The sequence below is a fragment of the Salvelinus namaycush genome, chromosome 34 (assembly GCF_016432855.1).
Source record: "Salvelinus namaycush isolate Seneca chromosome 34, SaNama_1.0, whole genome shotgun sequence".
Lineage (NCBI taxonomy): Eukaryota > Metazoa > Chordata > Actinopteri > Salmoniformes > Salmonidae > Salvelinus > Salvelinus namaycush.
The window spans coordinates 1,381,253-1,405,913 of NC_052340.1; the positions used below are offsets into that span (position 1 = coordinate 1,381,253).

A 24,661-nucleotide genomic window follows, 5' to 3' on the forward strand; every position below is an offset into this window, starting at 1 on the left:
TTGAATGCACTGGGTGAGGTAGGAGCTGATTCAGGTGCAGGTGTCCCAGTTACAGGACAAGGATAGGGGGAGAGAATTTAGGTTGTGTTTTAGAGAGTTTCAACTCCCATTTATTTAATCCCTTTAAATCATCCACAGGGTATTGGACACACAGATAACATAAATAAAATTGATAATGCTGGGGAGGTTCTTTACAACTGCCTGGATTGTTTGTCATTGAACTGAAAGGCAAAGGAACTCAGGTATTTAACAAGGGAAATTGGTTGAAGGTGTGCTCAGAGCATAGAGATGTATTGAGATGTCTAGTGCCCAAAAGCCTGTAAAACATGGGAAGCGCTATTTGAGGACTGATACGTAGTGATTTCTTCACATCTCTATGGCTTAGAGGCACCTGCATTCAAAGGGACAGTTAACAAAAAGTGTGAGAGAAATTAGAGCCTTTTCCACACTATTAGTACTAGATTCCTCGTTCTGTGCCACAAGACCAAGTGAACTGGTTGTATTGTGGACCGACACTGACCACATGTCATCACCCTTCTATTAAGCAACCTTCGACGCAGCCAAATTCTGTGTGTGTGTGTGCGCGCCCGCTCACATGCATTTGTGCATGGATGCGTGAGTGGATTGTGTGCTAGCTAGAAAGGTCTGTTTTGTATCCATTCACTCCCCTCTTTCTATCTCACTGATAGCTGTCACTGATTGATGACAAGTATTTACATTGAAGCAGCTGAAGATATGTGAAAAATGTCTGTTTACTTCAGAGAGTTACAGTATGTGTTGCAGATGCTATAATCTTCTCTTACTCCTCCAGTTGGTTCACTGTGCACGTTCAAAACTGTCACTGGAAATAAGACGTGTGTGTTCTATGCACTGTGTCTATAAATGGGTTATTACGGTGTGTTGTGTGTATGGTGGATTTTCATGAAACTTGTGGAGTATTTATCAAACATGATCATAAATCCTATTTTATTAGTGTGTGCATAGAATGTATTGATTGATTAATTGTGTGTGTGTGTGTGTGTGTGTGTGTGTGTGTGTGTGTTCCAGTGGAGTGCAGTGATAATGTGTTTACGGAGCGGTCGGGGGTGCTTTCCAGTTCCGACTTCCCCAACCCCTACCCCAAAAGCTCTGACTGCCTGTACCACATCAAGCTGGAAGATGGATTCCTGCTCAGCCTGGAGTTCGACGACACCTTTGACATCGAGGACCACCCTGATGTCACCTGTCCCTACGACTATGTCAAGGTTTTTCAATTTATTTTGATTTGTATTCAACCTTTATTTAAAGGGAGTCATATTGAGAGACATGTCTTTTTTCCAAATGAGCCCTGTAATACAAGAATACACATATTAAATATGAAATGTATCAATAAATAATAATAGTAATAACAATCAGACAGTTTCCCAATTTCCCACCCCAACAAGACAATAAAAGTTTTAAACACTCCTCTGTGAACAGGTCACTCACCAATGCCCTTAAGTGACCGGAAGGCACTAGGAAATCTAATCTGTGTCCTGAAATTCGTTCCATGTATGTGGTGGGTAAAAACTAAAGGGCATTTTACCTAGATCAGTAGCAACAAAAGGAATATCAAGAATTAGCCATTCCTGGGAGCGAGTGAGGTATTTTGTTCTTCTGTATGTTAGAAGCCGTGTAAATGAACAGAAGGAAACGGATGTCTCCAAGTGGCCACACACCTCTCCAAAGTGTGCACAGTTCCTCAGTAATTTCAATACACTTTTATGACTCAAGGAAAGCGCTTTCAACTATTAGGTGCTTTTTTTTTAGCTCTGTTGCTGTGCCGTTAAGGAACTGAAGCGAGCACACTTGTAGTGTGTTGTTTGGAACACGACCCTCCATCCCCACTGTTTTATTTTACACAATCCAAAAAACGTTCCATTATAAATCACAAACTGGCTCAGGTGGGCGTCATATGAAATCTAACTTTATTGGCAACATGATTAGCTAAGTCAGGGATGGGCAACTGGTTGCCTGTGGGCTGCCCCCAATGTGTAGGCCCGTGGATCAATTTCCCAAAATAAAAAACGATTAATATTGAAATAATGGAACTAAGTCGGGCTCTCAACCTTCTGTTGAGAGTTAGAATAGTAGTTTAAAAAAAAGAATGTGGTTGTGCATCAGATAGTCACTCAATTAGCCCATGTCAGGAAACATTTCTTAGACTACTAAGTTAGTCAACTGGCCAGCTATCTAAACTTGTATTAATCATGGTCAAATTACCCACCGGTGGGCCCCCATTGATTTTGTTTGTCACTCTCACTCAGATATCTTATTAAAAACTGCTAATATTTATCTCCACCCTATGGCAAAACGTGTAGAATTGCAGCAAGCTTGCTTTAAAACTGCAACATGTTCTCTACGCCTCATGGAAAAATGTGTAGAACTGTAGGAAATTAACTCTAAAACTTAATTAAAACTTTTTTTTTTATTGCATAGGGCCCCCAAAAGGCTAGGGCTCTGACTGGGTATGGATGTGGGTACACAGACCAGTGAGCCACTGCAGCCCCTCATAATAAGTTCTGAGTTTTGTTGGACCCACCCCCATCCAAATTGCCCATCCCTGCTCTAAAACGTATTTTGTTTATCTTTGTGGTCAAGAGGGGGGCCCTAGAAGGTTTTGCTGGCAAGGTGATTTTGCTTAGGGCCCCCAAAAGGCTAGGGCCGGCTCTGACTGCATGTGTGGGTATGGATGTGGGTACGCAGACCCGCAAGCCATTGAGGCACATAATAATTTTTTGTGGTCCCCACCCCCAATCAAAGTTGCCCATTCCTGAGCTAAATATAAAATACAATCTTACTTTCACAAGGCACTTCAGAGAGATACACTTTTGGTAGTGCTTTTGGTGTGCCAAGAATGGAGTCTTCCACTGTTAATTTACTTCACCATAGTGGCGAACATTCTGTTCAGAACAACCCGGGGTATGATGCAATGTCATCCATGTAACTGTGAAATAGTGATCATCAATGTCGATAGGCCTACTGTAAATTACATGCGTTTTGTTATATGGAAAAGTAAAGAGCGCTTTGGACTCCTTGACGTCTCATCTATCAGAACACGCTTGCCCCTCACAGGTTAGCGTTTTTCGTCATAAATCTTGTTCTGGAGGCAGCTCTGCCTCCAAAGGGAGAATTATGTGATTGGTTGACTTAATGGTGAGGGCTGAGCTTACATTTCAAACATGCTGCATGCTCTGAGAGGACATTTGACCAGTCTGCTATTACGGTGAGTGAGCATTTATTGCATGTGATTAGTGATTTATTGCATGATTATGGTTTAATAGATAATTGTATTTCTCATTTGAAAGTTGTTTCTTTTCTAATCTCACAAATAAAGTGAACATTTTATATCTTGTTCACTAACTGACCTACCTAGCTGGTGGTGGTAAGATTTGTTAGCTAGCAAACTGGCTAGGTGCTATTAGCAAAAGGTATTGTTGCTGTATTCTGATTATAGCAACCATTTTGCTAACATAGCCACATCATTAGCTAGCAATCTAGCAGGCTAATTGGGGAAACCACATTTAACAAAATTCTGTTTCGCAAGAAAAGGGTAACTACGTTTTTTTTATCAGACTATTAATTGCATTGTATAGATAGCATGAGCTAATAGCCCATGATGCCTTTCTGTCATAGTATCTTCCCTGGAAGCAGCACAGTTCATACCTTCTCTGTACATCTGCCCTTGGAGTAGCAAGAACATTGCTTACTCACCTCAGCCAACAGTATCACTCATTCTGCCATAACTTTCTCCAGTGCAGAAAAACAATTGCATTACTCCTCTCCAAATTAATCTTCCTCTGAGGCAACAAAACAAAAAGTATTGTCTATTCTATAACATCGCCTTCCTCAGAGGCAGCAGTGTTTTCAACGTAGCAATTCTACTCTAGTAACCTCAGCTGAGGTAGCAATAACTGTACTAGATTTCTTACATATTATTATATTACGAAACTGGAAAAAAACAACTTGTGTAAAAAGTAAACATCCGCACCTCAATGGTGTCAACTGTGCTTATGTCTGCGTAATGAAAAAGTAGGGGAAAAATAAAAACTTCGGACTATTTCTGGTCTAGCGATCTATGACAAACGAGCTCGCTGCCCAGACTTACATAATTACAAAGAGGAGATTCTCCTGATTTAAAATAGTGCCCGTGTAACAGTTTTGCTTCCGTCCCTCTACTCGCCCCTACCTGGGCTCGAACCAGGGACCCTCTACACACAGATAAAAGCCACCCTCAAAGTATCGTTACCCATCGCTCCACAAAAGCCACGGCCCTTGCAGAGCAAGGGGAACAACTACTTCCAGGTCTCAGAGCGAGTGACGTCACCGATTGAAACGCTATTAGCGCGCACCCCGCTAACAGGCTAGCCATTTCACACTGGTTACACCCGACTTGAAAAAAAATTTAATATATTCTTTGCGAGATATTTGGCGAAATAGACAGACATGCTGGGAAATATGGTTATATTATGAAACTGGGCTCCACGGCGGATGTAGAAAGTAAACATCTGCACCTCGATGGTGGTAACTGTGCTTATGTCTGCTTAATGAAAAAGTAGGGAAAAAATTGAAACTGACTTATATATATCTGACTATTTATGGTCTAGCGATCGATGAGCGAGTGACGTCCCCGATTGAAATGCTATAATATTAATAAAATTAATTAAGCCAAATTTCTTAATCAATCCCATATACTATGTTATTACAAAAAAGGTTTTAAATTCTCTGGTCATGCCAATACGGAATACTATCAAATGCTTCTCAGATGCCCTCTGGTGGTCAAACTAGCAATAACTTGCAGTAACAGAAGAAATGGCTGAGAATTAAATGATGTGCCACAGAATGCTGCAGCAGCACGCAGGGTGTGCCGCAGTATGACGCAACTTTTAAAGAAGGAACCACTGTAGGCGTACAGAGGCCCATTATCAGCAACAATCGCTCCTGTGTTCCAATGGCACGTTGTGTTAGCTAATCCAAGTTTATCACTTTAAAAGGCGAATTGATCATTATAAAACCCTTTTGCAATTATGTTAGCACAGCTGAAAAACTGTTGTTCTGATTAAAGAAGTAATAAAACTGTCCGCCTTTAGACTAGTTGAGTATCTGGAGCATCAGCATTTGTGGGTTTGATTACAGGCTCAAAATGGCCAGAAACAAAGGACTTTCTTCTGAAACTCTTCGTCTATTCTTGTTCTGAGAAAGGAAGGCTATTCCATGTAAGAAATCGCCAAGAAACTGAAGATCTGGTACACCGCTGTGTGCCACTCCCTTCACTGAACAGAGAAAACTGTCCCTAACCAGAATAGAAAGAGTGGGAGGCCCCCGTGCACAACTGAGCAAGAGGACAAGTACATTAGAGTGTCTTGTTTGAGAAACAGACGCCTCACAAGTCCTCAACTGGCAGCTTCATTAAATAGTACCCGCAAAACACCAGTCTCAACGTCAACAGTGATGAGGTGACTCCGGGATGCTGGCAAAGCAAAAGCCCTATCTCAAGTCACTCTGCATATTTTGAAAAGGACTTGTAAGTAAGCATTTCTCTGTTAGTCTATACCTGTTGTTTACGAATCATGTTTCAAGTACATTTTAATTTGTTTCTAACATAACAGTCTGATATGACAGACTTCAATTGAAAATATAAATCGAATTATTTCATGAGTTGGATGATCAATTATGCAAATACTATGCAAAGTTTGCAGAAACACCGATTTTGGTGTACTCGTTTCTACTGAAACTAGGGTTAGTTTAGTAAGCAGCTGATTTGTCATGCGTTTCATCCTAGTGCTTGAGAAGTGAACAGGATGGAGCTGTGTTGACTAATCATAAATGTCCTTTTAACAAAACAATCCTGTTAATGTGAGATGATTCAGTAAGTGGGGGGGTCTGACTTATTTGGTTAAAAAGTTTCTGTGGGAAGTAAGCAAGGAGAGCAAATTTTTCCGTTTTGGAGATTTCAAATAGAAAAGCTTCCATTCCCACTGAAAGGTGACTTCCGACCTATGTGGCTCAGAACACTTTTAAGTAATCTGACCTGATTACACTATCAACAAAGCAGGTCCTACAGGCCCTAGTTTTGCCGCACCTGGACTACTATTCAGTCGTGTGGTCAGGTGCCACAAAGGGGGACTTAGGAAAATTAAGAAGTCTTGACATACTGAATGCACCAAGCTGTCTGTTTAAACTACTAACGTATAGCTCGGACACCCATGCATACACCACAAGACATGCCACCAGAGGTCTCTTCACAATCCCCAAGTCCAAAACAGACTATGGGAGGTGCATAGTTCTACATCGAGCCATGACTACATGGAACTCTATTCCACATCAGGTAACCGGTGCAAGCAGTAGAATCAGATTTAAAAAACAGATAAAATTACACCTTATGGTACAGCGGGTTCTGTGAGGAGACACACACACAGGTACAGACACGTATACGCACACAAATGCTAGCACACGCAGTGGTGTAAAGTACTTAAGCAGTACTTTAAAGTATTTTTACTTAAGTTGTTTTTTGGGGGTAATCTGCACTTTACTATTTATATTTTTTGAGAACTTTTACTTTTACTTCACCACATTCCTAAGGAAAATAATGTACTTTTTACTCCATATATTTTCTCTGACACCCAAAAGTACTTGTGCTTCGCACGACAGGAAATTGGTTAAATTCATGCACTTATCAAGAGAATATCCCTGGTCATCCCTATTGCCTCTGATCTGGCAGACTCACTAAACACACATGCTTCGTTTGTAAATTATGTCTGAGTGTTGGAGTATGCACCTGACTAAAAAAACAAGAAAATATTGCAGTCTGGTTTGCTTTTTAGGTCATTTGAAATTATTTATACTTTTACTTTTGATACTTAAGTATATTTAAAACCAAATACTTGTAGACTTTTACTTAAGTAGTATTTTACTGGGTGACTTTCACTTTTACCCTGAGTCATTTTCTATTAAGGTATGTTTACTTTTACTCAATTATGACAATTGGGTACTTTATCCACCACTGCACACAAGTGCATTGCAATATTGTTGTATGGTGGTATTATACATTTTGTATTGTAGATATGTAGTGGTATAATAATGTTATATAATGTACTATTTTATGTTTTGTTTTGTGTGATGTAAATGCCTTCATGTGTTTGGACCCCAGGAAGGCAGCAGCTAATGGGGATCCCTAATACATACAAATACAAACACAAATTACTGTTACTACTTTTGTGTATTTGGATTACGTAATCTAAATAAAATGTAATCCAAGTTACATGTCATCTGTTACTACCCAACCCTTTGCCAAGATATGTTGATTCTCTAACCTTAACCTTAGATGCAAATCCAAGTTACTAAATATGGTCAAAATCTGCAGTAGGATCACAGCGGTGCCACAATTAGCCCTCGCTGAGCTATACAAGTAGCACGTCAGCCACAAGGCTTCCTCTCTTTTGGCTTATCAATCGTACCCTCAGTACTGTGAATTTGAACTGTTAGCTTCGTCCTTCGGGAGCCGGTACAGCGTACCCATGCTTAAGACTGCTAAAGCTCAAGCATCTTTGATCCCCAAGGCAATAGCTGCAGTGAATTCTAAAGTGTGATTAACCTTGCTTGATTGACTTTTGGCCTTTGTACATTTGCACTACTTGCATTTTGCACTTATCGTCAGTGGTGGAAAAAGTACCCAATTGTCATACTTGAGTAAAAGTAAAGATACCTTAATAGATAATGACTCGAGTGAAAGTCACCCAGTAAAGTACAACTTGACTAAAATTCTAAAAGTTTAGTTTTAAATATACTTAAGTATGAAAAGTAAAAGTATAAATCATTTCAAATTCCTTATATTAAGCAAATCTTTTTAATTTATGGATAGCCAGGTGCACACTCCAACACTCAGACACAGTTTACAAGCAAAGAATCTGTGTTTTGTGAGTCTGTTAGTTCGCCAGATCAGTGGCAATAGGGATTACCAGGGATGTTCTCTTGATTAGTGCGTGAATTGCACAATTTTCCTGTCCTGCTAAGCATTAAAAATGTAAAAAGTACTTTTGGGTGTCAGGAAAAATGTATGGAGTAAAAAGTACATCATTTTCTTTAGGAAACGAGTGAAGTAAAAATAAAAATGGTCAAAATCTAAATAGTAAAGTACCGATACCCCAAAAAATGACTTAAGTACTTTACACTACTGCTTATCGTACTTGCACCTTTCCAATGTTGTAGCATTATATGGTTTTATATTGTGTTATTTATACCTGCCTTTTTATATTTAACTCAAATTGCACTTCTGGGACAATGAAGATATACTGAACTGAACTGGTCATACCAAACATTCAAACTAAGATTTAGGTACATCATTTATCTGTAAACAACAGCCATTCACTACCACAGTTTGTTATCATTTAATTACTATGTGAAGGCAATTAACATACATTTGTTGACCCACTGATCTGTATACAGTATATGTGAGCCAATTTAGCCAAACCATTCAGAAAATGTAGGAGATAAAATCCCGGCCAATTTTACAGCATCAGTGGGCAGCACAGACAGACAGACAGACAGACAGGCAGGCAGGCAGGCAGGCAGGCAGGCAGGCAGGCAGGCTCTGCTCCTAAAAGCTGTTATACCATTCGCCAAGAATAACCAACCAGGCTGGGCCAGACCATGGCCAGTCAGACAGGGTCACATTGGGCTTTCCCACAATCACCCTCAGCCACAGCTTTGGAAAATCTGGAAAAATCTGGAAGATTTTACAACCAAGCCAGTCAATGTCGCCTCGCATCATGCACACAATTAATCAACTTAAACTGAAGGAGATTTGGGAGGGAGTGACCGCAAGACAACGCTGATTGAATTACTGTATGAGTGTTTCTTTGGAAGGGTTTGTGTAGGATATTTGGTCATGGAGTTGTGTAATAATGAGGATAATGAGATGAGGAGGAGGATCGATGACCATGACAGTAATGATTGTAGTCATGATGATGATTGTAGTGATGACGACTATGATGATGGTCATGATAAAAGTGAGACACCTTGATGAGACCACGCTTCCTGCCTTGCATCCGGACTTTCTCTCCCCGCTTGACCACCTCCCTCAGATGACCACTCAAGGCATGAACCTTCTAATAACTGTCCATCTCATGATGTCGTTTTTTGTGTGCTTTGAAGCGCTTTGAGATTCTTTGAAAAGCACTGTATAAATGATGATGATGATGAAGTGGTGGTGTGTTTGACCTGCAGATCCAGGCTGGAGAGAAGGAGTATGGTCCATTCTGTGGTGGCCGGTCACCAGGCAGGATCCAGACAGGGAGCAACAAGGTCCAGGTGTTCTTCCACAGTGATAACTCTGGAGAGAACATCGGCTGGAGGCTCTCCTACACCTCTTCAGGTCAGCCTCACTGTAAATATTCATATGTCCTTGTGTCCACTTTTCCAAAAATGCAACTTTTTTAACTCTGTTGAATGTCTTCATTTGTGTGAAGGAAGAAGGGGAAACATTAGTTGCGTACCAAATTGCACCCTAATCACTATTTAGTGCTCTATTTTTGACCAGTGCCCATGACTTCTCCCAACCAACCAGCAGCCCATACTTGTTATTTATGTAAATCTAAAAGGGTTGGGATAGGCATTACGTACACTCGAAGGGTTTTTCGGCTTGTCCCCATAGGGCAAGGCTGCCCAATTCCGATTCTGGAGGGCCGAAACCCTTCTGGTTTTCATCCTCTCCTTCTAATCAGGGACTGATTCAGACCTGGGACACCAGGTGAGTGCAATTACCTACCAGGTAGAAACAAAAACCAGAAGTATTTTTCTGCTCTCCAGGACCGGAATTGGGCAGCCCTGCCATAAGGGGAACCTTTTATCGTTCTAGCCTAGATGGAGCCCTCTGTGTTTTCTCAAATTCAGGTAACTTTCACAAAATTCCATGGTTTTCCAGAGCATTCCTAGAGTACTAGATAGGATAAGCAGAAAATTCGTCCAACCAGGATTTCTGAGAAAAAAATACCACTTCACTGATGGTTTTGGTCTAGCCACCCCAACAAAACATGTGAAAGTGAACACGCACGCAATACAAGTAGAATACAACAACGGAAATTATAAAACTCAATATCTTAAATAATCAATGAATTAATGAAGTCCGTTGTAAGCAAAAAAAAAATTGTTTCCTGGTCTGATTATCTAGCCTGTATCCTGTTTGTTTTCAGGAAAGAGTCAGTGTCCCGTCCCTGTGAAGCCCCTCTATGGCCAGCTGGATCCGGTCCAGATCCAGTACTCCTTCAAAGACCACGTCCTGGTATCCTGTGACCCAGGATACAGACTGATAAGGGTGAGACTGACAGACAGGTTGGGACCATACACTCTTGTTAAAGTCTTGTTCTCCACTGTAACAATACTCTTTATTTATATGAAGGGATGACCATCTGGCAACCACCCAGTCACCATGGTGAGAAAAACTATACTCTTAAAGATAGCAATCTGCATGTTTGACAGTACCAGTCAAAAGTTGGGTCACACCTACTCATTCAAGGGTTTTTCTTTATTTGTACTATTTTCTGCATTATAGAATAATAGTGAATACATCAAAACTATGAAATAACACATATGGAATCATGTAGTAACCAAAAAAGTGTAAAAGATTTTTGGTTAGATTCTTCAAAGTAGCCACCCTTTGCCTTGATGATAGCTTTGCACACTCTTGGCATTCTCTCAACCAGCTTCACCTGGAATGCTTTTCCAACAGTCTTGAAGCAGTTCCCACATATGCTGAGCACTTGTTGGCTGCTTTTCCTTCACTCTGTGGTCCAACTCATCCCAAACCATTACAGGACAATAAAATAGCATGAGCAACAGTATCAACAACTTTTGACAGGTCCAAAAACAAAGCAACACATTTGATTTTAGCGTCTAAAGCATTGACAAGATCACTAACAACTAAAGTTGTTGCTGTCATACTGCTATGCTAAAGCCTAAAACCTGATTGGTATTCATTCAAAATACATTTCTCAGATAAGAAAGAGCAATGTTGTACATTTACCAAGGATTCAAGAATCTTAGCTAGAAAAATCAAATCAAATTTTATTGGTCACATACACATGGCTAGCAGATGTTAATGTTTTATGGCTGCCCCCTACCGGTTTGATATGACTACAGCGAGTGAAAGTGCAGGGCGCCAAATTCAAAAAGCAGAAATCTCATAATTAAAATTCCTCAAACATAGATTTGTCTTATATCATTTTAAAGGTAATCTTGTTGTTAATCCCACCAAAGTGTCCGATTTCAAATATGTTTTTCAGGGAAAGCACTACAAACGATTGTTAGGTCACCACAAAACCACAATAAGCACAGCCATTTTCCCAGCGAAATATAGCTTTCACAAAAACCAGAAATAGAGAAAATTAATCACTAACCTTTGATTATTTTCATCAGATGACACTCATAGGACTTAATGTTACACAACACATGCATGTTTTGTTTGATTAAGTTCATATTTATATCAAAAACCTGAGTTTACATTGACGCGTTAGATTCACTAGTTGCAAAAACATCAAGTGACTGTGCATAGCCACATCGTTTCAACAAAGATACTCATCATAAATATAGATGATAATTCAAGTTATACACATGGAACTATAGATATACCTCTCCTTAATGCAACCGCTATGTCAGATTTCAAAAAAACTTTACGGATAAATAAACCATGCAATAATCTGAGACGGAGCTCAGAACAATAGCCAAATTAGCCGCCATGTTGGACTCAACAGAAACCAGAAAATACATGATAAATGTTTCCTTACCTTTGATGAGTTCATCAGAATGCAGTCCTAGGAATCCCAGGTCCACAATAAATGCTTGATTTGTTCGTTAATGTCCGTTATTTATGTCAAATTAGCTACTTTGGACATGTTTACCAAACGCCAAACCCAAAGCGCGTCCACTACCGTCCACTATAACGTGACGAAATGTCCAAACGTTCCGTTACAGTCAGTAGAAACATGTCAAACGATGTACTGAATCAATCTTTAGAATGTTGTTAACATACATCTTGAATAACGTTTCCAACCGGAGAATTTCATCGACTTCAGTTGACCGATGGAACGGAGCTGACTCTCACGTGAACGCGCGTGTTCAATGCGTGATCACCTCCTGCCAGAGCTCACTAATTCTTGTCTCCTTCGGCCCCCCTTTACATTAGATTCATCAGACAAAGTTCTATTGAGGAAGTGAAAACTCATCAATATCTCTCTGTGATTTCATTGAGAGCTTGGTTGAAAATTGGCACCCCCAGAAAAAATACAAACAGGAAGTGGAACTTCTCAGGTTTTTGCCTGCCATGTGAGTTCTGTTATACTCACAGAGATAATTCAAACAGTTTTAGAAACTTCAGAGTGTTTTCTATCCAATATGAATAATAATATGCATATATTAGCAACTGGGAATGAGGAGCAGGCCGTTTAATATGGGCACCTCTGTGCACCTTTCATCCAAGCTACTCAATACTGCCCCTTCAGCCATAAGAAGTTAATGCAAGTGTAGCGAAATGCTTGTGCTTCTAGTTCCGACAGTGCAGTAATATCTAACAAGTAATTTAACAATTCAACAACAACTACCTAATACACACAAATCTAAAGGGATGGAATGAGATATATGGATGAGCGATGACCGAGTGGCATAGGAAAGATGCAATAGATGGTATAAAATACAGTATACAGTCTTGGCCAAAAGTTTTGAGAAGGACACAAATATTAATTTTCACAAAGTCTGCTGCCTCAGTTTCTATGATGGCAATTTGCATATACTCCAGAATGTTTGAAGAGTGATAAGATGAATTGCAATTCATTCAAGTCCCTCTTTGCCGTGCAAATGAACTGAATCCCCCAAAAACATTTCCACTGCATTTCAGCCCTGCCACAAAAGGACCAGCTGACATCATGTCAGTGATTCTCTCGTTAACACAGGTGTGAGTGTTGACGAGGACAGGGCTGGAGATCACTCTGTCATGCTGATTGAGTTTGAATAACAGATTGGAAGCTTCAAAAGGAGGGTGGAGCGTGGAATCATTGTTCTTCCTCTGTCAACCATGGTTACCTGCAAGGAAACACGTGCCGTCATCATTGCTTTGCACAAAAAGGGCTAACATTTACATTTAAGTCATTTAGCAGACGCTCTTATCCAGAGCGACTTACAAATTGGAAAGTTCATACATATTCATCTTGGTCCCCCCGTGGGAAATGAACCCACAACCCTGGCGTTGCAAGCGCCATGCTCTACCAACTGAGCCACACGGGACCGTGGCTTCACAGGCAAGGATGTTGCTGCCAGTAAGAGTGCACTTAAATCAAGAACTATCAGATCATCAAGAACTTTAACCTCTTGAAGTTAGGGGGCAGAATTTTTATGTTTGGAAAAATAACGTTCCCAAGGTAAACGGACATTTTCTCAGGCCCAGATGCTAGAATATGCATATAATTGACAGATTGGGATAGAAAACACTGTAAAGTTTCCAAAACTGTCAAAATATTGTCTGAGTATAACAACTGATTTTGCAGGCGAAAACCTGAGGAACTCCAACCCGAAAGTGCCTTTTATTTGGAAAGATCCCTGTTCCATTGCCTGCCCCTCCTCCATTTAAAGGGGTATCAACCAGATTCCTTTTCCAATGGCTTCCTCAGGCTGTGACCAGGCTTTAGACATAGTTTCAAGCTTTTATTTTGAAAAATTAGCGAGATTTATCAAAACGCGTCAGGTGTCCTTTGATTAGTTCATGCGCCCGAGAGTTGTAGCTCAACATTTTCTTTCTCTGTAGTATTGAATAGTTTACCGTCCGGTTGAAATATTATCGATTATGTATGTTAAAAACAACCTGAGGATTGATTATAAAAAACGTTTGACATGTTTCTACGAACATTACGGATACTTTTTGGAATTTTTGTCTGCCCTTCAGGACCGGAACGAGCCTGTGGTTTTCTGAACATAATGCGCAAACCAAATGGCGGTTTTTGGTTATAAAACTCATCTTTATCGAACAAAAAGAACATTTATTGTGTAACTGGGAGTCTCGTGAGTGCAAACATCGGAAGATCATCAAAGGTAAGCGATTAATTTTATTGCTTTTCTGACTTTCGTGACCAAGCTAATTTGCGGCTAGCTGTTCTTACTGTTTTGTCTAGTGATTGATAAACTCACAAACGCTTGGATTGCTTTCGCTGTAAAGCATATTTTCAAAATCTGACACGATAGGTGGATTAACAACAAGCTACGCTGTGTTTTGGTATATTTCACTTGTGATTTCATGATTATAAATATTTTTTGTATTTCTTTTGAATTCAGCGGTTGTTTACGAAAATAATCCCGCTAAAGGGATCCGTGCGTCAAGAAGTTAACTATCTAACGTTAGCTGGCTGGCTCGTTAGCTAACGTTACATGACTTGTGTACATCACCTGTTGAATATGGCTGGTGTCAGTAAACGTCTGCAAAAAAGCATAATGAAATTGTTGCCAGCAGAGCTGGTTAGGCTGTTTTCATGTTGTCCAGAGGTAAACAAATCATCGGCCAGAGCATCAAGTGTGCGCTCCGAGAGCGCTCCGAGATGGGTGGGGCTAAAGCTTAAGAGGGTGTGAACAATGCTGAATGGGTGTAGACAAAGAAGATCTCTTCACTCGATAGCAAAACATTCAAAGGCGATTTTTTTCAAAAGTGAGTTTACAAGGTGATCAACTTTCAAAGCAGAATTACTTTCCCATTGTTCCTCAAATGCAGTGTATGTTTTACCATTTTGTAGCTCTGAGTCTCTACTTTTATCCAATGTCAAAAACACCACTTCACATTTTGCTACATGAGACCGAATCCAGGTTGTGAGTCACAAATCAGAAAGGCTGAATCTGATTACTATGTAACTGCTCTTTCGGATTGTAATGAGAACCCGGCTAAATTCTGGAAACTGTTAAATCCCTGAAGGGATTGACTTCCTCCTCTCTGCCACCAGAAATTAATTAAGACAATGGTCTCTTTACGGAAAAAAATGCCATCATTGATGCATTTAATCACCATTTTATTTCAGCGGGCTATCTCTTTGAAAGACCTTCTGAGCCTATTCACAATGATATTGGGCTGGATGCTGATAGGGGAAACCTGCTGAATGGTCAGAGAAATCACAGGCAAAGCTTTTCTTTAAGACTATTGTTGTGGAAATTCTACATAGGGACATTCGAAGTCAATCTTAAATGAATCATTCTTAAATATCAGCATGGTATTTCTCAAAACAAGGTTCTGGGCATACTGCCAAATTGCAGATACTGATAGTGAGGATTCGTCCAATCGGTCATTTGCATGAACACAGAAATTGGTTATTAGAAAAGCATATGAATATAACACAGATATGGGTTATTAGAAAGAAAAAAAACATAACAATTACCATCACACTATTGACAGAAAAAGAAGCACTGGATCCTTTGCTAGCAATAGACAGCAAAAAATCCACAGGGGGTAACCAATTGGATCCCGGTCTGCTTAAGTGTGTAGTGCCCATCAATGTTGGCTCAATAACCCATATTTTGTATTTAACAATGTTATAAAGAAATATTTCAAAAGTATGGAAATAAGCACTGTGCTGTCACTCCATAAGGGCAGGGATAGTATTGATCGTAATAATTATCGCCCCATTTCTAGGCTTCCTTCTCTTGCTAAGATTTTTGAATCCTAGGTAAATGTACAACTTTGCTCCTTAATTATCTGAGAAATGTATTTAGAATGTAAACCAATCCGGGTTTAGGCCTTAGCATAGCACTATTACAGCAACCACTTTAGGTCTTAATGATTTTCTCAATGCTTTAGACGCTAAAATGAAATGCGCTGCTTTGTTTGTGAACCTGTCAAAAGCTTTTGATACTGTTGATCATGCTATTTAATAGAAGAAGTTGTCCTCGATAGGCCTGAGTGCTGACGCCAGTTTGTAGTTTCACAATTATCTTAGTGTGACGTCTGCTCCCGCTCCCCCTCTCCCACGCTCGAGGCCACCAGTTCACTCATTACGCACACTTGCCACCATCGTTACGCTCATTCCCTAGTCAGCATTGATGCTGTTTCTCCTGTCCAGACGCTCTTCTTGTTTTGTTTAATGCCTATTTATTATTAAATCCACACCCTGTACTTGCTTCTCGTCTCCCAGCATCTGTCGTTACAGAACCGTTACAGTTAGTTACAGAACTAAGGCCATCGTGATTGATGGGGTTAGGTCTGAATTTCTTGAAGTACATAAAGGTGTACCACAGTGGTCGATTTTGGGACCTATTCTCTTCACTATTTATATAAACACCATTGGTCAATCTGAAAAAAATCGTAAACTTCATCTAAACTCAGCAAAAAAAGAAACGTCCTCACTGTCAACTGCGTTTATTTTCAGAAAACTTAACGTGTAAATACTTGTATGAACATAACAAGACTCAACAACTAAGACATAAACTGAAGAAGTTCCACAGACATGTGACTAACAGAAATGGAATAATGTGTCCCTGAACAAAGAGGGATCAAAATCAAAAGTAAGTCAATATCTAGTGTAGTAAGTACTGCAGTGCATCTCCTCCTTGTGGACTGCACCAGATTTGGCAGTTATTGCTATGAGATGTTACCCCACTCTTCCACCAAGGCACCTGCAAGTTCCCAGACATTTCTGGGGGGGGGGATGTCCCTAACCCTCACCCTCTGATCCAACAGGTCCCAGACGTGCTCAATGGGATTGAGATCTGGGCTCTTCACTGGCCATGGCAGAACACTGACATTCCTGTCTTGAAGGAAATCACGCACAGAACGAGCAGGTGGCATTGTCATGCTGGAGGGTCATGTCAGGATGAGCCTGCAGGAAGGGTATCACATGAGGGAGGAGGATGTCTTCCCTGTAACGCACAGCGTTGAGATTGCCTGAAATGACAACAAGCTCAGTCCGATAATGCTGTGACACACCACCCCAGACCATGACGGACCCTCCACCTCCAAATCGATCCCACTCCAGAGTGCAGGCCTCGGTGTAATGCTCATTCCTTCGACAATAAACGCTAATCCGACCATCACCCCTGGTGAGACAAAAACCGCGACTCGTCAGTGAAGAGCACTTTTTGCCAGTCCTGTCTGGTCCAGCGATGGTGGGTTTGTGCCCATAGGCGACGTTGTTGCCGGTGATGTCTGGTGAGGACCTGCCTTACAACAGGCCAACAAGCCCTCTCAGCCTATTGCGGACAGTCTGGGTACTGATGGAGGGATTGTGTGTTCCTGGTGTAACTCGGGCAGTTGTTGTTGACGTCCTGTACCTGTCCCTCAGGTGTGATGTTCGGATGTACCGATCCTGTGCAGGTGTTGTTACATGTGGTCTGCCACTGCGAGGATGATCAGCTGTCCATACTGTCTCCCTGTAGCACTGTCTTCGTGTTAGGAGAATTATGTTCCAGGTTCATAACCCAATTTAATTATATTACTCAGTCTGCAAACTAGAATTTGTAAGATCCTGGTCGAATGAAACAGACGGAGGGCCAGCTAAAATAGTTAAAAAGGTTTATTCATGGGAACGTTCGAAAGTACAAAACAATACATTTTATACTGACTTCTCATGCCCACACATTCACACACCCAACCATACGCACACACATATACACACACAACCATAATACGCACACCCATACACACAAACAGACGCACACAATGTCCTGCTACGCACACACTGTCTCACTACCCAGCCGACAGAGATTAGTGACCTTGTCCTTGACACGTACTCCCTGTTCTTTCCCAAATCTTTAGTCAGATCGGCACCAAGCTCAGACAGTCTGTGTTTAAAATACCAGAAAGACATATTGTCTTTACCCTAATTCTGACTAGACTACACATTTATTGATTATGATTTTATACATTCTAATCATTCAATTAACAGATCATTTTCACCTAACACTTAGGCGTCTCACAGTTACGACATTGCAATTTATTGCCCTGGCCACATCTGCAGTCCTCGTGCCTCCTTGCAGCATGCCGAAGGCATGTTCACGCAGATGAGCAGGGAAGCTGGGCATCTTTCTTTTGGTGTTTTTCAGAGTCAGTAGAAAGGCCTCTTTAATGTCCTAAGTTCTCAGCTGTTAGTGCTGTTAGTGTCTTAATGACCGTTCCACAGGTGCATGTTCATTAATTGTTTATGGTTCATTGAACAAGCATGGGAAACGGTGTTTAACCCTTTACAATGAAGATCTGTGAAGTTACTTGGATTTTTACAAATTATCTTTGAAAGACAGGGTCCTGAAAATTGGATGTTTCTTTTTTTGCTGAGTTTAAATGCGTATGATACTATTATACATGCTATTACCCCGACTGTTGATCTGGCTTTGTCAAAATTACAGTTAGATTTTATAGCTATACAGGAATCCCTTGCAGATTTTAAACTTTGTCTTTATACTGGCAAAACTAAATACATGTTTTTAATCTCTCGTAATAATGTTTCAGATGAACTACATGTTCACTCATTAGATGGTTCTCCAATCGAAACGTGTTCCCGCATTTAAATACTTTGTCATTTTGGATTGATATGGATTTGACGTTTAAAAATAGTAGTATCATCCACATATTGATTAAGTTTACAATTTTTTACAGAACACCTAGGTAACCTGCCTAAATGACTACCGACCCGTAGCACTCACGTCTGTAGCCATGAATTGCTTTGAAAGGCTGGTCATGGCTCACATCAACACCATTATCCCAGAAACCCTAGACCCACTCCAATTTCCAACCACACCAACAGATCCACAGATGATGCAATCGAGAGCATCACCACCTGGTATGGCAACTGCTCGGCCTCCGACCGCAAGGCACTACAGAGGGCAGTGCGTACGGCCCAGTACATCACTGGGGCCAAGCTTCCTGCCGTCCAGAAACTCTATACCAGGCGGTGTCAGAGGAAGGCCCAACAATTTGCCAAAGACTCCAGCCGCCCTAGTCATAGACTGTTCTCTCTGCTACTGCATGGCAAGCGGTAACGAGAGCACAAGTCTAGGTCCAAAAGGTTTCTTAACAGCTTCTACTCCCAAGCCATAAGACTACTGAACAACTAATCAAATGGCTACCTGGACTCTTTGCATTGTACCCACCCCACCCCCATTTTTAAGCTGCTGCTACTCTCCGTTTATTATCCTTGCATAGTTGAGAAAGAGAGAGAGACCTGTTCAAATAATCATTACATGAATTGCATCTGAAGTGAAAGAATATATGAATTCTACTTTATAATTTCACTTTCTGTGAAACTATGAATAATGTTCTGTAAATGAGTTCATGCCAACAAATCCAATACATGTCTGTCACGAATCCCGCCGAGGATGGTGCCTCTTCCTGTTCGGGCGGCGCTCGGCGGTCGTCGTCACCGGCCTACTAGCTGCCATCGATTCCTTTCTTTGTTGTTTCTGTTAGTTTGGGCTGATTGGGTGCACCTGTTTTGAGTTTAGTTTGGAGGGTAGGCTATTTAAGGGTAGGTAGGCTGTTGTGCGGGCTTGTTTTCTGTTATGTTGGTGTTGGATTGTGAAGTGGATTTTGTTATTTTCTCGGAACAGTTTAGTCCGGTGTTTTGGACTCGTCTTTTCATGCGCCCGTGTGTGTGTTTTAGGGCATGATCATTTTCCCTGTGTATTGGAAAATAAATCCACGTTCTTTAAACCTGCTCTCTGCGCTTGACTCCATCCACCCAGTACTCCTAGTAGCTCTGACAATGTCATTAAAAACTGTTCAGTAAGGACAACTTTTATCAGACCAGGGGTGAAAACCTGATTGGCTGAACACGGTACACAACACACTGGCCTTCTTGCCTTTAAATCAGGTTAAGGAGGAAACTGTAGCCTTTGCAGTCTGAATGGAGAATGTTTTATGTACAAACCGGTCCATGGATATAAGTGTATTTATTTATTTTTTATTTCCCCTTTATTTATCTACAACTGCAACCTGGCAAGATAAAGTAAAGCAGTGTGACAAAAACAACAACACAGAGTTACACATGGGATAAACAAACGTACAGTCAATAACACAATAGAAAAAAGGAGGTAAGGCAATAAATAGGCCATAGTAGTGAAGTAATTACAATTTAGCAATTAACTGTAACGGCTGTCATCTTCCTCCTCGTCCGAGGAGGAGAAGTTTGAAGGATCAGAGGACCAATGCGCAGCGTGGTAATTGTTCATCTTATTTAATGGAAGTGAACAACTCAAAATACAAAAACAACAAAGTAAAAACCGAAACAGTTCTATCTGGTGCAGACACACAAAGACAGAAAACAACCACCCAAAACCCAACAGAAAACACACAAAAAAAAAACACAAAAACACAAAACCCAACAGAAAACAGGCTACCTAAATATGGTTCCCAATCAGGGACAACGATTGACAGCTGCCTCTGATTGAGAACCATATCAGGCCAAACACAGAAAACCAACACAGAAATAGAAAACATAGATTACCCACCCAACTCACGCCCTTGACCACACTAAAACAAAGAAAATACAAAAGAACTATGGTCAGAACGTGAAGTAGAAAAAGTAGAAATACTGGTGTGCAAAAGAGCAGAAAAACAAATATGGGATGAGGTAGGTAGTTGGATGGATGGGCTATTTACAGATGGGCTGTGTACAGCTGCAGCGATTGGTAAGCTGCTCTAACAGCTGATGCTTTAAAGTTAGTGAGGGAGATATACGTCTCCAAATTCAGCAATTTTTGCAATTCGTTCCAGTCATTGGCAGCAGAGGCGGCGAAAGGAGGTGTTGGCTTTGGGGATGACCAGTGAAATATACCTGCTGGAGCGCGTGCTACCGGTGGGTGTTGCTATGGTGACCAGTGAGCTGAGAAGGCAGAGTTTTACCTAGCAAAGACTTATAGATGACCTGGAGCCAGTGGGTTTGGCGACGAATATGTAGCGAGGACCAGCCAACGAGAGCATACAGGTCAAGGATCGGTAGGATAGTCAGTTTTACGAGGTTATGTTTGACAGCATGAGTGAAGGAGGCTTTGTTGCGAAATGGGAAGCCGATTCTAGATTTAATTTTGGATTGGAGATGCTTAATGAGTCTGGAAGGAGAGTTTACAGTCTAGCCAGACACCTAGGTATTTATAGTTGTCCACATATTCTAAGTCAGAACCGTCCATAGTAGTGATTCTAGCCGGGTGGGCGGGTGCGGGCAGCGATCAGTTGAAGAGCATGCATTTAGTTTTAGTAGCGTTTAAGAGCAGTTAGAGGCCATGGAAGGAGTGTTGTATGACATTGAAGCCCGTTTGGAGGTTTGTTAACAGTGTCCAAAGAAGGGCCAGATGTACACAGAATGGTGTCGTCTGCGTAGAGGTGGATCAAAGAATCACCTGCAGCAAGAGCGACATCATTGATATATACAGAGAAAAGAGTCGGCCCGAGTATTGAACCCTGTGGCACCCCCATAGAGACTGCCAGAGGTCCTGACAACAGGCCCTCCGATTTGACACACTGAACTCTATCTGAGAAGTAGTTGGTGAACCAGGCGAGGCAGTCATTAGAGAAACCAAGGCTGTTGAGTCTGCCGATAAGAATACGGTGATTGACAGAGTCGAAAGCCTTGCCCAGGTCGATGAAGACGGCTGCACAGTACTGTCTTTTATCGATGGCGGTTATGATATTGTTTAGGACCTTGAGCGGTTGCACACATTCCCTTTGGAGGTTTAGATGAAATGACTTAATATCGCTATCTGCCAGCCTTTGGGCTGTCTCCGGACATCAACCCCATTGACAACCTGGGGTTTGAATTAAAGAGCACAGTTCATAAGCGTATGCCGAAGAATATCAAGGATCTGGAAGTATTCTGTATGGAGGAATTGTCTAAGATCCCTCCCAATGTGTTCTCCAATCTCATAAAACATTTTAGAAAAAGGCTCAGTGCCGTTGTCCTCACACGGGGAAGGTGGCGGAGTATTGAAAATATGGGTGCCTTTCTTTTTTATGTATTTTTTATTACTTGTCTCCTTCTCTGAGCATTTGTATTAGTATAAAATAATACAAATTCCCACATTTCTTTGAGCATTTAATATAGCTCAGTATTTGTATTATTTATTTTGACAGTCTTTTTTGCTCATCTTTATCAAGGGTGATAATTATTTTGGACCCAACTGTATATGTATGCCACTTAGCAGACACTTTTACCAAACCGAATCATGCTTGCATACATTTTTGTATGGGTGGCTCCAGTAGGAATCGATCCCATGACCAGAGGCGTGCATAGGGGCCCCCTCAGATTTGACTTATGTAATACTACTAGCCACTTAACAATTTTAGCAAGTCGGCTTTAGCTAGCCCAGATAGGTTCCCAGCTCATAACTAGCTACAAGAAGCCATTCAGGCTATCAATCAAGTTAGAGTAGCAAGCTTGTCTAACTATCTTAGCTGGCATGCCTGCTGACAAGGTTGGTAGACTTTAGAAAGCAAGCAATAACTTATGTACTGAATAAGACTCATATATATATATATATATACACACACACACACACGTCTTTTTCTATATATATAAAACTTTTTTTTACATAGAATTATGCATAGTGATGCAGGAAAAATCTGTTTTAGCTGTTTGAAAAATGCTATATTTTGTTGATCAATTGTATGTTTCCTCTCTTCTCTCTCTCTGAAAGGATGGAGAGGAACTGGAGCACTTTCAGATCGAGTGTCAGAAAGATGGCTCATGGAACAGTTTTGTCCCACTTTGTGAAAGTAAGAAGTGATCATGTGTGTGTGCGCCTGCATGTGTTTGTATGTTGTATGGCATTGCATTTGGTTCAGTGCGAGTGTCATATTAGTGTCATGTTTAATGAGGCCTCTATATCACATAGGAACTACCTGGTCCGTTCATTGTATTCTGCCTCTGTATATATTTGCATTGTACAGTACTCTGTCTCCTCTTTCCCTCCCTCCATATTCTCTCTCTCCCTCTTTCCCTACTCCTCTCATCCACCGCCATCCAGAAATTGAATCTCGGAGGAGCCGTTGATCTCTGCCCAGCATTCTAAGAAATCAGATACTGTACTAAAGCCAAGCAGTGACATCTAACCAGTACCCCTATACAGACTTGGTGTCTTTAAGTTCAGTGCTTCTCTAGATTACAAGGTTATGGCAATTGGCAAGGAGAGAAGAGCAATCGTAGGAAGTCATAAGGAATCTTTTCCCCTTGTCTCCCTCATCACACTGTACTGTTGACTCTGGAGTGTGACATCACACACTGCAATAAACTCTGGAATCTTTCTTATTCAGTGTGTTTGTGTTTATTTCACTGTAATACTTTATTTGTATTTATTTAGTTAACTAGGCAAGTCAGTTAAGAACAAATTCTTATTTACAATGACAGCCTACCCCGGCCAACACTGGGCCAATTGTGCGCCACCCTATGGGACTCTCAATCACAGCCAGATGTGATACAGCCTGGATTTGAACCAGGGACTGCGGTGATGCCTCTTGCACTGAGATGCAGTGCCTTAGACTGGTGCGCCACTCGGGAGCCCAATACAAATTCAATTGAATAACCACAGCCTAGAACATAGAATCTCAGAGCAGAAGGAGAAGCATGCCATATTTAGCACTATGGAGAATCCACAACCTCTATGGTGGACTGAATTCTTTAGCGTCATGAGCACATGACGAGATGTACAGTGCCACTAAAATATGCTTTCTCCCGTTGGCTCATCTCTCTTCTATCAGTCATTTTATTGGTGATCATCAGACTCCCATCCATTCAGTAGTCTGTAATAGTCCGGGTTTTCCCCAAAGAATATAAGAAAGGCGCTGCGTCACATTGTGGACTGGCTGCACCACTATGTAAAAATTGAAAGAAGGAAATGGCAGTTACAGGGTGTTCAAAAATCTCGGCGCTTTTCATTTATCTGCATTTCCAGCCATTATAGTTAGCCTCACAAAGTGTTTTACCATTTTCTTTTCATGATAACCAAGTAGAAAACCATTTTTTTTTTACATAAACAGTTACATTCATGAGTTTTATTGACTAAAATAGGTCAGTCAAAGCAAAAACCTAATAAAAATCAATTTACAGTACCAGTCAAAGGTTTGGACACATCTAATCATTCAAGTGTTTTTCTTTATTTTTACTATTTTCTACATTGTAGAATAATAGTGAAGACATCAACACTATGAAATTACACATATGGAATCATGTCGTAACCAAAAAGTGTTAAACAAATCAAAATATAGTTTATATTTGAGAATCTTCAAAGTAGCCACCCTTTCCCCTGACGACAGCTTTGCACACTGTTGGCATTATCTCAACCAGCTTCATGAGGTAGTCACCTGGAATGCATTTCAATTAACAGGTGTTTCTTGTTAAAAGTTACATGTGCATGTTCGTGAGAGTCTCTGCTTTTCATTAATAGTTTGTAGCACAAACCATTTCAGACTCTACAGATGTTTTTTTAACTCAAACAGGATTGGTGGGTCCCCCGCGGGACTGTTGGGCTAACGTAGGCTAATGCGATTAGCATGAGGTTGTAAGTAATAAAAACATTTCCCAGGACATAGACATATCTGATATTGGCAGAAAGCTTAAATTATTGTTAATCTAACTGACTGTCCAATAAACAGTAGCTATTACAGTGAAAGGATACCATGCTATTGTTTGAGGAGAATGCACAG

General features: G+C 40.8%; 1 protein-coding gene across 2 annotated transcripts in view; it reads left to right on the forward strand.

Moving 5' to 3' along the window:
- The window catches only part of masp1 (mannan-binding lectin serine peptidase 1), a 59,353-nt gene that overhangs the window by 24,267 nt on the left and 10,425 nt on the right, over positions 1 to 24,661 (forward strand). The window contains exons 5-10 of one of the 2 annotated variants that reach the window (XM_038974254.1): positions 1,048 to 1,244; positions 9,244 to 9,391; positions 9,826 to 9,909; positions 10,209 to 10,330; positions 22,657 to 22,735; positions 22,987 to 23,267. In XM_038974254.1, coding sequence (XP_038830182.1) covers positions 1,048 to 1,244; positions 9,244 to 9,391; positions 9,826 to 9,909; positions 10,209 to 10,330; positions 22,657 to 22,735; positions 22,987 to 23,012 — 656 coding nt within the window. In that variant the 3' untranslated portion in view covers positions 23,013 to 23,267. Of the gene's footprint in view, positions 1 to 1,047; positions 1,245 to 9,243; positions 9,392 to 9,825; positions 9,910 to 10,208; positions 10,331 to 22,656; positions 22,736 to 22,986; positions 23,268 to 24,661 lie in introns of those variants that run through there. The other variant, XM_038974253.1, reaches the window with a different exon arrangement.